This window comes from Piliocolobus tephrosceles, chromosome 11 (genome assembly GCF_002776525.5).
Source record: "Piliocolobus tephrosceles isolate RC106 chromosome 11, ASM277652v3, whole genome shotgun sequence".
NCBI lineage: Eukaryota > Metazoa > Chordata > Mammalia > Primates > Cercopithecidae > Piliocolobus > Piliocolobus tephrosceles.
Window position 1 is genome coordinate 10,321,419 of NC_045444.1, and position 13,998 is coordinate 10,335,416.

Below are 13,998 nucleotides of genomic sequence, written 5' to 3' on the forward strand. Positions count from 1 at the left end.
AGAGTTTTATAATCTCCCTCCCAAGTCTTTATTCTAGTTGTTTGACAGACACCCAGTTCAACATCATTTGGTTTTAGCCTGTCATCTTTATGAGTTTTCTAGTCATTCAGTTCGTTTTAGTGGGAAGAGTAACCTTCTTTTTGCACTCATATTTTATTGGTTTACATACTATTAAATCATTTCACTAACGGGAATAGTTGGTTTGGGAATAAACACAGCTAATCCTTGGTAAGCAGATAGCTCAACTGGGAGGAGCAAAAGGATGTGGGCATCCTATTCCCTGTATCTAAAATGCTGCCTTTTACTTGTTGAGAGGCATTTTAGTGTGGTTTATGTGTAATACCAGAGAAAGAATATTGGACACCTCTCACATTTTAGAGATGATCTTTAAGGTCAGATGTTTTTAAAGGTCAATGTGACAAAAACAGTAGCAAATTAAACTTTTGAGTTACTTACTAAGTTAGACTGGTTTATACTTTAGGATTGTCTTCAAACAACTATTCAAAAACACGTAAAACCCTGAAACTACTGTGTATGTGTGCTTGTTAATGGTACTTCTGCCACCTCATTGGAAAGTTTTAGGTAGAGGAGATAAACGGTTAAAAATTATGTGTGATCATAAGGCTTAAGATAATTAAAAACAAAATCACAGATCAAAAAAACAAAATATAGGCCAGGTGTGGTGGCTTATGCCTATAATCCCTCGGGTGATCCGCCTGCCTCGACCTCCCAGAGTGCTGGGATTACAGGCATGAGCCACCGTGCCCGACCGATTACCATTATTTTATTGTAGCCTTCTGTCCAGTCACTTATCTTTTCTGGGTTCTTAAATAAAGTAATATTGCTGTGGGTACCTAGTAACTGTTTTTCTCCCGGATAGACACAAACAACAATAATAGTACTCTGTAGAAAAAGAATTTAAGTGAAGTAAAAGAAAAAGGCCACTTGGAGAATATGAAAGTTTTGAGGGACTTTGTGGAATTTTTTTCATATTTCATATTTGGAAACTGTTTAAGTCTCATTTTCTCTTACCCTGTTGAAGAAAAAGTACCGGTAGCTTTTTATTGTGGATGATTACTCTATCAAAAGTATTTACTTGAAAAATATTTGGAGAAAGGGGTATTTTTATATCTTTACATGTGTTGAAATCTTGATTGTGTTGAAAAATTGAATGAGAATATATCACACACCATGCTCCTTAGTTTCCTAGACGTGGCCATCTGTACTGATTAGAGGCTCTTCTGTATGCAAACAGGTCATATTATTTATATTTCATCCATTTAATTGTCTAGCTGTTTGAATAGAAGCACTCTCAAGGCAGGGATGTGGAGAGTATTGCAGAAGTCCTAACAATCTAATGACTAATGAGATTTTTTTTTTTTTTTTTTAAACTACAGGAGCTTTACAAAAAATCCAATGGAATGGATTCTTTTGAAATGGTTAATTTTAGGAAAAATGACTGCTTCTAATAAATGTCATTGCACTTGTAAATCTGTTCCTTTTGTTACAGTGAAGCTATGATATCTTCTGTGTCTGAAAGAAGTAATTATTTTAAAAAGTAGGCAATGCAATTAAAGTTGAAATTTTAAACAGGCGAGAATATAGTTTATATCTTTCAAAGCCGGTAAGATAATGACATTAGGAAAAGTTCTAGCCTGCACATGCAAACACTTTACCTTTAGAATATTATCTTTGAGTCCTTACTAATCTCAATTGCTTGTGAGTGGCTCAGTATACAACTACCAAAAATTAATGTTTGTTAATTATTTATCATTATTTAATATTTTTAGTTAGCTGTTGATAGAAAATTTGTCCATATGAATTTTCAGTTTGGCTATTTGATAATTGTGCTGCATTCTGTTATTTGGTCTTGTAAACTATTTCTGAGTGGTGAAAAAGGAAGCTACATAGCAAACACCTCCCTCTCCTGACTTCCGCTCAGTTACCGTTTGCAGAGAAAACCAATGTTATTTATCTTATTGTCACTTGGAATTATAATGCAAGTTTTCTGGTCTTGTTTTAATTGGTTGACAGGGATGATTTTCAAAACTAAAGTTAGATTAAAATTGAGTTTTAATGGATATCTATGAAATAGTTGAGATGTCAAAGAACAGAATTAACATGGTAAGAGTTTTAGGGGTGTATATTTAAAACATTTAAACCATGATGTAGAGATAGAGAAATGGCTGAAACCAACCTAGAAGGCTTTGTTGGCTGTGCCATGTTTTAGGCTGTCAGTTTCTGTGTCGTTATCTGTTACTGCACTAGTCTGATGAGAAAGTAAACAGTCTGTTACCGATGACTCGGATTAGTTACCCGATGGGAATACTTTTCTATTGGTGCTATCTAAAATGGTTATAAATAATTAAATTCTGCTATTTTCAGAAAATGGCAATTACAAGGTGTGCGATAGACATTTGTAAAGTGGCCCACTTTACACTTGGGTGGTAATACACTTTTTACTCCGGAAAGTTAGTCTGAGGGATGAGCGCCTGTGTTGACAGTCAGGAAAAATGTCCGTCTTGGATACATTTGCCGTTTTGTTGCTCCAGTATTTTCTGGCTGGTGAACCTCTTTTGTCCTGGAGAAGGGAAAAGATTAGGTGTATTGTGTCTTAGAGCAATTGTTGAGCAGTGTTTCCCCACAAACTTTGTTTTGTTTTCTGCAGGTGCAATTTCTTTGTTAGTGATATGGACCCTTATTTAGAATTGGGTGCAAATATTTACCTCAGGCTTTTTGCATAGAGCGCTTATAATTTATGGTAGTCAAAACCTGTGTACTTCATTTTGGCAGCCCATGGTCACATGTAGATTTTTAAATGGAAATTAACTAAAATTAAAGATGTAGTTACTTGGTCATAGTTGGCAGGTTTCAGGTGCCCAGTAGTTACATGTAGTTAGTAGTGGCCACTGCATTGGACAGCACAGACAAGCACAGATAGAATATTTCCATCATTCCAGAAAGTTCTGTTGTATAGTGCTGACCGTAGTATATGTAGTTCAGTTTTGATAGCCTATGCTACACACACACACACAAACACACTCTCTCTCTCCATAATCTGCAAGCTTTTGTGGTTTTGTAAAAACTCGAACTCAGTAATTCAATCTCAGATTTACGTAGTAGGATATTAACTGTGATGTCATTTTTCATTGTTTTAAAAATAAATATCTTGAGTTATTTTTTCTTTACAGTATTTCTGTTGATTGTTAGAACAGTCATGTAAGAAAAATATGCTCTGTTCCATTTGTCTCACAAAAGGCAAAAATCTGCTGTTTTTCTTGTTTCTTCTGTTTCAGGAAGCAAGAGGCTACTATGAGCAGACTGGGGTTGGACCCCTGCCTGTTGTGCTGTTCAATGGAATGCCCTTTGAAAGGGAACAGCTAGACCCTGATGAGTTAGAAACCATCACAATGCATAAAATCCTGGAGACCACCACCTTCTTCCAAAGAGCAGTGTACTTGGTGAGTCACGTTTCAAGGTGGGATTTTTAGAGAGAACAGTTGGCTTACATTTTTTGTTGCCTCTATAGTAGGCAGTAAAATTCTTAGTATCACTATTTGGGAGGCTGAGGTGAGAGGATGGTTTGAGGGTGGGAAGTCTGAGACCAACCTGGGCAATATGGCAAGACCCCATTTCTAAAAAATAAATGAAAAAATTAGCTGGGCTTGGTGGTGTGCACCTGTAGTCCTAGCTACTCAGGACGCTGAAGTGGGAGGATCGCTTGAGCCCAGGAGTTTGAGGTTGCAGTGAGCTGTGATTGCCCCATTGTACCCCAGCCTGGGGGACAAAGTGAGACCCTGTCCCGTTAAAAAAAAAACAAACAAAACAACTATTTTCTATATGTCACTAGTAATTGGTTTGCAAACTCTTGGCAAGTCCTGCTATGATGAAAATATTCATAAATCTTCTGTGTATGGTAATTGAAATAACTAGTATTACTGATTTCAGGATTAAATGTTTATTTTAAAAATTGAAAGCAGTTCTAAGAAATGTTCATTCTGTTTGTAGGAAATTTTGACTTTGGAGAGACTCAGTCTTATTTTTCATTTATATATAAATATTAATATATATAGTTCTTGAGATATAATTCAGACCGCATAAAAATCAGCCTTTTAAAGGGTACAGTTCAGTAGTTTTTATTCTCTATCCACAGTTATGTAACTACCACCTCTAATTTCAAAACATTATCATCACCCCCGGAAGAAACCCCATATCCAGTAGCAATGACTCCTCTCCATTTTGCCAATTTTGTCCTACTGCCCACCACCCTGCCATTGGCAAACACAGACCTACTTTCTGCTTCATTAATTTGCGTGTTCTGGACATTTTATCCAAATCAAATTTGCAGAGAACAGGATGTTGTTGGACAGATAGCTTGTTGCTCAGAACCCCAACTCTCTAATCATGGCTGGTCTTTGTGATGTTACCAGCCCCCAATCTGAGTCATTGCATTAGCACAGTCTCTCGGGCCCCACTGTGCATCACCCCGTAGTAGAAGCCATCATGTGTGATCTGAGGGGCTCACCATGAATCACTGGATTTACAGTTTACATCCTAGGAACTAGGGCCAGCCAGATTATTTACCACACACTGTCCTTTTCTCTTCCCTCCTCTCATTCTGGAAATATGCATATGTTGGTACTCTCTCATGTCCCATAGATCTCTTTCTTTATGTCCCTCAGACTGGATAATCTCAGCTTATCTTCAAATTCACTTATTCTTTCTTCTGTCAACTAAAATCTGCTATTGAGCCTTTCTAGTGAATGCTTCATTTCAGTTAGTATAAATCCAGATTTCTATTTGGTTCTTTTTGATAATGTCCTTGGGTTTATAGATATTATTTCGTGAGATGTAGGTCTTAAACTTTACTTTGGTAGACTTCATTTCTTTTAGTTCTTGAATGTATTTGAAATCATTTATTTAAATTCTTTGTCTAATTAAGTCCAATGTTTGGACTTACTCAGAATAATATATGAACATAATGTAAGAATATACATTATACATTTTACTTACATAATAATAAGAATAGTATATCTTGGCTCCTTCTCTTCCTGAATATACACCATACTTTTTTCTTTCTGCATGTCTTTTTTTTTTTTTTTTTTGATACCGGGTCTTGCTCTGTCACCCAGGTTGGAGTACAGTGACATGACCTTAGCTCACTGTGGCCTCCAACTCCTGGACTTAAATGATCTTCCCACCTCAGCCTCCCAAGTAGCTGGGACTACAGCTGCATGCCACCATACGTGGCTCATTTTTGTATCTTTTTGTGGAGACGAGATCTTGCTGTGTTGCCCAGGCAGGTCTCAGGTCTCGAACTCCGGAGCTCAAGCGATCTTTCTGCCTTGGCTGCCCGCAGTGCTGGGATTACAGGCATGAGCCACAATTTCTGCATATTTAATAATTTTGCTTTTGATAGCTAGGAATTTGAAATAATATAACATGACACTTCTTCACCATACCAGGGTTTGTTTGTGTTGTTCTTTGTTGTTGTTGTGACTGTTATTTGTTTAGTGACTTTCCTGAACCAATTCTTTCTTTTATTTTCTTTCCTTTTTTTGAGACAGTTTCGCTCTATTGCCCAGGCTGGAGTGCAGTGGTGCCATCTCGGCTCACTGCAACCTTCGCCTCCTGGGTTCAAGTGATTCTTGTGCCTCAGCCTCCCGAGTAGCTGGGATTACAGGAGCACACCACCACGCTCAACTAATTTTTGTATTTTTAGTAGAGATGGGGTTTCACCACATTGGCCAGGCTCTAATTTCAGAACATTGGTCTCAAACTCCTGGTCTCAAGTGGTCCGCTCACCTCGGCCTTCCAAAGTGCTGTGATTACAGGCATGTGCCACGTGCTCGGCCCTGAACCAATTCCTTAACATCTGTATTCTTTTTCATGTGTGGCTTCTGAAGTTTCAGCTTGTTTAACTTACTGGTCAGCTGATGAATGAACAGAGATTTCCTTTGATGCATGAATTCCAAAATCTCCCAGTTTTCCCAAGGGTCTCTGTGTTGCATTGGGGCACACTTTCCACACTCAATCAGGAAGTTGGCAACTCTGCCTTAGTCTTCTATTTTTGCTTGCACAGAGCCCCAAGGTTAGAGGCCAGGGTTTAAGGCCTTCTAAGATTTTTCCTGGTCATTCACATACCCCTGGGCATGATGCTTATGGTCTTTCAGATTCCAAGAAGTTTGTCAGAGCTTTTCTTTTTTTTTTTTTTAATTGAAACGGAGTCTCGCTCTGTTGCTCAGACTGGAGTGCAGTGGTGCGATCTCGGCTCACTGCAAGCTCTGCCTCCTGGGTTCACGCCATTCTCCTGCCTCAGCCTCCTGAGTAGCTGGGACTACAGGTGCCTGCCACCACACCCAGCCAATTTTTTGCATTCTTAGTAGAGACGGGGTTTCACCCTGTTAGCCAGGATGGTCTCGATCTCCTGACCTCATGATCCACCTGCCTCGGCTTTCCAAAGTGCTGGGATTATAGGCGTGAGCCACCATGCCTGGCCTGTCAGAGCTTTTCAAAGTCCCTCATGGACATCCCATTCCCCAGCTTTTTTTTTCTTTGTTTTTTGACTAGCTTCACGTTAGCCCATGTGTTATCTGCCACCTCAGACAGCTGAGATGTTAAACCATTGTCCAGTTGTGTTTGACAGATACCCCCAGGGAAAAGGCTGTTTGCACTGAGTGAGGTTTGGTTCAGCCCAAGTAAAGAGAAACCCTGAGAATTATCTAGTGTCCTAGTCGTTTTATTTTGGGGCCATTGATTTTCAAGGCTTTGTGCAGCTGGGGAGATGTACATAGTGGGGCAAATTAATTGTCACAAAGGTCACTTTCCTTACCAAAACTTTTTTTGAGACAGGGTCTCTCTGTCACCCAGGCTGGAGTGTAGGGAGTACAATCATAGCTCACTGCAGCCTTGAACTTCTGGGCTCAACCAATCCTCCTGCCTCAGCCTCCCAAGTAGCTGGGACCATAGGTGTGTGCCACCACACGCAGCTAATTTTTGTATGTTTTGGAGAGTTGGGGTTTTGCCAGGTTGCCCAGGCTGGTCTCCAACTCTTGGGCTCAAGCAATTTGTCTACCTCGGACTCCCAAAGTGCTGGGATTATAGGTGTGAGCTACTGTGCCTGGCTAGTATTCCATTATAAAAAATAAATAGCCGGGCGTGGTGGTGCATGCCTGTAATCCCAGCTATTCGGGAGGCTGAGGCAGGAGAATCGCTTGAAGCCAGGAGGCCGAGGTTTCAGTGAGCCAAGATTGTGACACTGCACTCCAGCTGGGGTGACAAGAGCGAAACTGTCTCCAAAAATATATAAATAAAATAAAATAAACGTTTACTTCATTCCCTAGTATTGGACATTACTTCTACATTTTCACTAGTTACAAACAGTGCTCCAGTGAATATTCTAATATGTATATACCTTTGTACATTGTCTTGAAAAATACCAAGTACTAGAAAATTTGAACTAAATACACTACAGAAAGATGTGTTACCAGCCAGTTGTGGTGGCTGACGCCTGTAATACAACACTTATGAGAGGCCGAGGCTAGAGGATTCGTTGAGGCCAGGCATTGTGGCATGTACCTGTAGTCTGAGCTACTTTGGGAGGCTAAGGCAGGAAGGTTGCTTGAGGATTGAAGCTGTAGTGGGCTATAATCATGCCACTGCACTCTAGCCTGTGCGACAGAGCATGACCTTGTTCCTTTAAAAAGAATTAAGACATATGCTATGCCAGTGGTATGAAATTCAAAACATAAAGATGTAAATGAAGAGAAACTTGTAGCTATACACTCCTGTCCTGTACTACTCATGATTTCTTCCTCAGGACAACTACTGTGTGTCTGTGTGTGTGTGCACGCATGTGTGCATGTGTGTGTATACAAGAGCTGGTTAGAAGGTATTACATTTACAATTATTTAATAACTTTTTTTTTTTTTTTTTTTTTTGAGACGGAGTCTTGCTCTGTCGCCCGAGCTGGAGTGCAGTGGCCAGATCTCAGCTCACTGCAAGCTCCGCCTCCCGGGTTTACGCCATTCTCCTGCCTCAGCCTCCGGAGTAGCTGGGACTACAGGCGCCCGCCACCTCGCCCGGCTAGTTTTTTGTATTTTTAGTAGAGACGGGGTTTCACCGTGTTAGCCAGGATGGTCTCGATCTCCTGACCTCGTGATCCGCCCGTCTCGGCCTCCCAAAGTGCTGGGATTACAGGCTTGAGCCACCGCGCCCGGCCACTAATAACTTTTTTAAACAAATGTTTATTCTTATATGTACAACAGGCTTCAAAACACTTCATTCCGGCTATAGATGGCAAAAGGTGGCTATGGCAGGGAATACAGATGTTTAAATAGGAATGAAATCAAGGGTCACCATCTCCTCAGGCACAAGGCACAGCTTACTTGTTGCCAGATTTTTTTTTCTTTTCTTTTTTTGAGACGGAGCCTCGCTTTGTCACCCAGGCTGGAGTACAGTGGTGTGATCTTGGCTTACTGCAACTTCTGCATCCCAGATTCAGGCGATTCTCCTGCCTCAGCCTCCTGAGTAGCTGGGATTATAGGCGCCCGCCACCATGCCTGGCTAACTTTTGTATTTTTAGTAGAGACAGGGTTTTGCCATGTTGGCTAGGCTGGTCTTGAACTCCTGACCTCAGGTGATCCACCTGCCTCAGCCTCCCAAAGTGCTGGGATTACAGGCATGAGTCACTGCACGTGGCCCAGATTTCTTAATTTCACCTGCGGCCAGGGGACCCTTCCCCATAGACTTCGATTTTAGCTCCTATTTTTGTTTCTTCTGCTCCTCTTTTTGTTTCTGCTTGAAAGTCTTACCTTCCTCGTCCATATCTTTGGCCTGTTTCTTGGGCTGTTTCAGCAGTACCTTCACAGCCAGACATGGCTCCTGCCATGCCTTCCCCAGGCCCTGCCCGCCTACATTTAAAATTTATGTAGACTGGCAAATTCCCCTCCTTGAACTAGATAGGCTTCTAATTGGAGTCAAGTCAATTTATAATATTGACCAAAGTTGTGTACATGGGCCAACATGGACAGTGAGCCTAGATCTAATACCTTTGTCTTTTGATTTGTATGGTTGGTTCATATGCTCCTTATTAAATAGCTACAAACAATGTCTAATTAGAATTATTTAGACTTAAATGTGTATATTTGATTCACATCTTTATCTTGAAAATGACTTTAGGTGGGGTACGGTAAGAGAGGATCTCTTGAGCCCAGGAGTTTGAGACTAGCGTGGGCAATGTGGTGAAACCCCATCTGTACAAAAATGCAAAAGTTACCTGGGCATGGTGGCACATGCCTGTAGTCCCAGCTATTTGGGAGGTTAAGGTGGAAGGATCCCTTGAACCCTGGAGGTTGAGGCTGCAGTGAGCTGTGCTTCTGATTATATTACTGCACTCCAGCCTGGGTGACAGAGCAAGACCTTGTCTCAAAGGAAAAAAAAGAAAATGGCTTTAAAGTGTACTTGTATGTTAAATATTTTAAGTTTGATAAATCTGCACATTTCCATAGTTGTTGACACATGGCTCTGAGAGATCACCCTCAAGAAGTGTAACTATTTCTGTAGTATGAGCTGTGCAAAAGGGAAGAATGAATAACAAATGATTTCTCATCCTCTCATTGTAATTCTGACTCTGGAGATGTAGGGTTACTTGGATGGCCGAGATTGAACAAAGATGGGAGTGATTTTTATTACAAAGTATATTAGCTGCTTGAGAGAAGACCTTTGGCTTGCTTTTTTTTTTTTTCCTTGAGACGGAGTTTCGCTCTGTAGCCCAGTGCAGTGGCGTGATCTTGGCTCACTGCAACCTCTGCCTCCCAAGTTCAAGTGATTCTCCTGCCTCAGCTTCCCGAGTCGTTGGGATTACAGCCACCTGCCACCACGCCCGGCTACTTTTGTATTTTTAGTAAAGATGGGGTTTCACCATGTTGGCCAGGCTGGTCTTGAACTCATGACCTCAAGTGATCTGCCTGCCTCAGCTTCCCAAAGTGGTGGGATTACAGGAGTGAGCCACCACTCCCGGCCTGGGTTTGCATTTCATAATCACTTTGCATTGGCTTTGTGGGTTTGAGTAAGTTATTTAACCTTTCTGTGCCTTAGCTTCCTCATCTTTGCAATGAATGTCAACAACAATATCTGCCTCACGTTGTTGATAGAGGTAGAGATGCTGTAGGTGATGTGCCCAGGTATGCTTGGCCGTGACAGGGACCAATAACATATTAACTTCTGTCTTAACTATTATTAGCACAGAGGAAGCAGTTTATAAAGTTAATAATTTTTTAGTTCCTAATGAATTATTATTGCTAAAATTTGCTTTACACTCCCCCCTCAACCTCCTATTTTTGTTTTTGCAGGGTGAAGTGCCCCCTGACCAAGACGTGGTAGAGTATATCATGAATCAGCCAAATGTTGTTCCACGAATCAATTCTAGGATTTTGACAGCTGAACGAGACTACCTGGATTTAACAGCAAGTAGTAAGGAGCATTTCAGGAACAACGTTACACTTTTTTTGACTTGTGCTTCAGAGTCTTTACATTTTTCAGATTTTAATATTCTGATTATCTTCTGCAGTGTTCAGAGGATAGCCCAAGATTGTGAAAAAATTTTGTGTAAACTCTTTGCACCTTTAGTTCATAGTATGAGCTTCTAAATTCACAAGCGTTTCCTCCTAAAGAAGAAAACATCTTCCTGGGTAAAACTCTGTGAACTTTGAAACATATTTAGTGCCATTTAAATGCCACTGTACAGACAATAGATGATGAGAATGGACCTGGATTGTTGGCTCCCCTAGTCATAAAGAGTTCTCTTTCTTCGTCCTCATTCTAGAATCAGTCAACAAATATCTCACTGAATTTCACTGTGAGACCTTAGGGAGGCCTTTAGCAGCTTCATCAAGATATAATGTATATGCCGTAGATCTCAACCTTTTAAAGTATACAATTCAATGGTTTTTTAATGAAAAAAACCCCACGAATTTTGTACAGTCATCACCACTGTCTAATTTTACATCATTATCATCATCCCCCCAAATTCCCCAGAATTCCATATACCTATTAGTAGTCACTCTCTGTTCTTCCTTTCCCCTATCCCCTGGCAGCAACTAATCTACTTTCTGTCTCTATGGATATGCCCATTCTAGAAATTTCATGTAGTTGGAAGCCTTTTGTGCCTGGCTTCTTTAATTTAACGTGTTGTTAAGGCTTATGCATGTTGTCGTGTACGTCAGCATTTCATTCCTTTTTATAGCCCGCTTTATGGATAGTCCACGTGTATCAGTTCCTCAGTTGGTGGACACTTGGGTGTTTTCTGCTAGAATACCTTATAAGGGCCAAATATGTTAAGCCCAGGTGCAATTTGTTCCTTGTGCCTTCCTGGAGACTCTGAGGCCTCTTCAGCAAACACCTGGAAATAAGATGGAACTGTCATCACTAGCCCATGAAATCTCACTGGGGAAGGAAAGATGTGTATAATGAAGTCATAACCAGCTATTTGTTGTTATAGTTGAGTATAATGAACATATCAATCTATTTATGGTTGTTAACTTAATGCACTATCTCTAATATACTTGAAACTGAAAGTTTCTTTTAGGTAGAGGAAAAATACATACACACACACACACACACACACACACACACCCCCATACACACCTCTATACATAAGCACACACACTGAGGAAAAAGTATAAATGTAGGCTTACATTTGAGAAAGAAACTACCCAGAAAGTGAGCTTTTTCTTCACAGCTGGGTTTTCCTTTCTTTCCTGAAGTTTCAGTAGAGCAAGGTGAGCGTGTTGTGGCTCTTTCCTGTTTGTTGTTTTCATCATGTTTATTCAAGTTTAAGACAACCCTTAAACTTGAAGGGTTGTCTCTGGAATACACATGAATAAGGAACATAATAGTGGTTTTCTTTTAGAATTTCCTTTTCCATTGAGTGTTGCAGCAATGAGCTATGAAACAGCGCTAGTCCACAGTGGCAAAGATGCCACCTGTCAGCTGAACCCAGTGCAGACATCAATTAGGAGGCACTGGCATCCTCCTGACCTGGTGGTGGTGGCACCATCACCCAGGTTTCTTTGGCTTTTGGTGTCCTGGAACCTTTTTAGTAGGATACTAATTTTTACTGGCATGGTGTTCTCTCCGTTCCCCCGCATGATATCATGGACCGTGTGTGACTTATTTTCTACTGTTTTCCTGAATAGTATGCTATGGATAGTAGGTGTTCAGTGTGCATTGTCAAGTAACAGTGTAGATGGATGAGCATGTGCACAGATGAATAGATGGGTGGGTAGGCAGGCAGGGTGTGTGTGACAGACTGTGATGAGAAGGCTGACATTTGTATAGGGTACAATAATGTTTAAGACTGGGGAGATTGTTAGAGGGTTTACACTACTAGGCTGGAGACCATTTTGTAGCCTGTAAGAAATTACTGGGTGGTTTAGGGCAAGAGAATGACTTGTTGAAACTGGAATTCTAGGAATAATAATCTGAGGGGAAATGAATAATGAGGATTGCCCTTTGACACTCATTGGAGAAGGGACATATCTAAAAAGAGTGGAAATGACCTTTTATTTCTGTTAAGGGTCTAAAAGGTGATATTTTGTTAGACCTGAAAAATAAAAATCAGTTTTCTTATGTATTTTCTCTTTAACCCCTGCTTCCTCCATAGGAGCAGGAAGAGCTTACTCTACTGGTTGGACTAGGGAAGGGAGAAGTGAGTTAAGGGGATCTCTTTGAGACTGTTCTCCAATTGACAAGTGACAGGAATGGGAATAGGATGAATTTCAACCATTAAACTGACACGTACTTTTATGATAGCTGTGTGAGATATGTATGTTTTCATCAGCCTTGTGTCTTTGATGTGCGACTTCAATAGGGATAGGGGCCATGTTGTGAAGTTGTTCAGTAAACATGGAACTTAATATACTTCACTCACACATTTCTATAAATCTTATATGATCAAGTCAGGTTATCAGTTGAATATTAACAATAGATTGGACTGGAACTAATATATACGTATTTCATTTTTCCTCCCAGATAACTTCTTTGTGGATGATTATGCTAGATTTACTATCTTGGATTCCCCAGGCAAGACTGCTGCTGTAGCCAATAGTATGAACTATCTGACAAAGAAAGGTAATCCATTTGAGGCTTATTATCTTGCATTCAACATTTTTTTGAAAGTATTTGCATATTCATCTTAGTGTGCAAATCAAGAGAAAAAAGGGAGAGACTTCATAATTTTTCTTATTTCTTATAATGCTTTGAGTCCAGAAAACAGCTATTTAAAATTTAATTCTTTGTATATTTGTTGAAAATATACGTTTGTTTAAAACTTCAAATGTCTTCATAAATTTCGTATTACCTGTTTTGCCTTTTGACTTTAGTCAAAAGGAAAAATATTTGATAGTTCAAATGGAAAAACATTTGTGATATCAAAGTGGGTTATTGGATTAAAAATGACAGTACAGGGTTAATATGATTTTGGGGTTTATAAGATGAAGTTGGTTTTAGAAAGCCTTGTATAATCTTTGAAGCTGATTTTGGGTAGAGGTATTTATTTAGGCTAAGATTGTGTAAAATGACGCCCCGTTAGTGGCGGACAGATTCTGTCCCTCTCGGGTCAGTGCTTCAAAAAAGCACTGGCTGTCTTTTAAGGCAGCTATTTTTACCGCCTGTTTAAATCCCCGCTGTGGTTTCTCCTCAAGAGAAGTTCTGGTTTCCCAGCTATATGTAAAGTACAAGCAATTACTCCATTTGGTTCTTTAAAGAAACTGTTTCTTAGGGTACTGGGACAGCACCATGATGCCGACAGGACTAAGCAGCAGGAAGAACCATAGACCATGATAGCCATGTTTAGACTTTTGACTGTTACAGTAGGCATTTGTTACAGAAATGATACTTTCTTTTTTTCTACTCTCTTCTCTTACCTTTGTCCAGGAATGTCTTCCAAGGAAATCTATGGTAACTTAAAACTTCAAAATGTTCTATTTCTTAATTTTC

The 13,998-nt window shown here is 40.1% G+C and overlaps 1 protein-coding gene across 4 annotated transcripts in view; it reads left to right on the forward strand.

The window, feature by feature from the left end:
* UGGT1 (UDP-glucose glycoprotein glucosyltransferase 1) overlaps positions 1 to 13,998 on the forward strand; it is a 108,188-nt gene that overhangs the window by 52,573 nt on the left and 41,617 nt on the right. For 3 of the 4 annotated variants that reach the window (XR_002734397.3, XM_023225571.2, XM_023225569.3), the window contains exons 18-21: positions 3,297 to 3,461; positions 10,353 to 10,473; positions 13,033 to 13,131; positions 13,936 to 13,959. Coding sequence is in view for 3 of the 4 variants with exons in the window: in XM_023225571.2 (XP_023081339.1) it covers positions 3,297 to 3,461; positions 10,353 to 10,473; positions 13,033 to 13,131; positions 13,936 to 13,959 (409 nt within the window). In the remaining variant the exon portion in view is untranslated. The remainder of the gene's footprint in view (positions 1 to 3,296; positions 3,462 to 10,352; positions 10,474 to 13,032; positions 13,132 to 13,935; positions 13,960 to 13,998) is intronic. The other variant, XM_023225570.3, reaches the window with a different exon arrangement.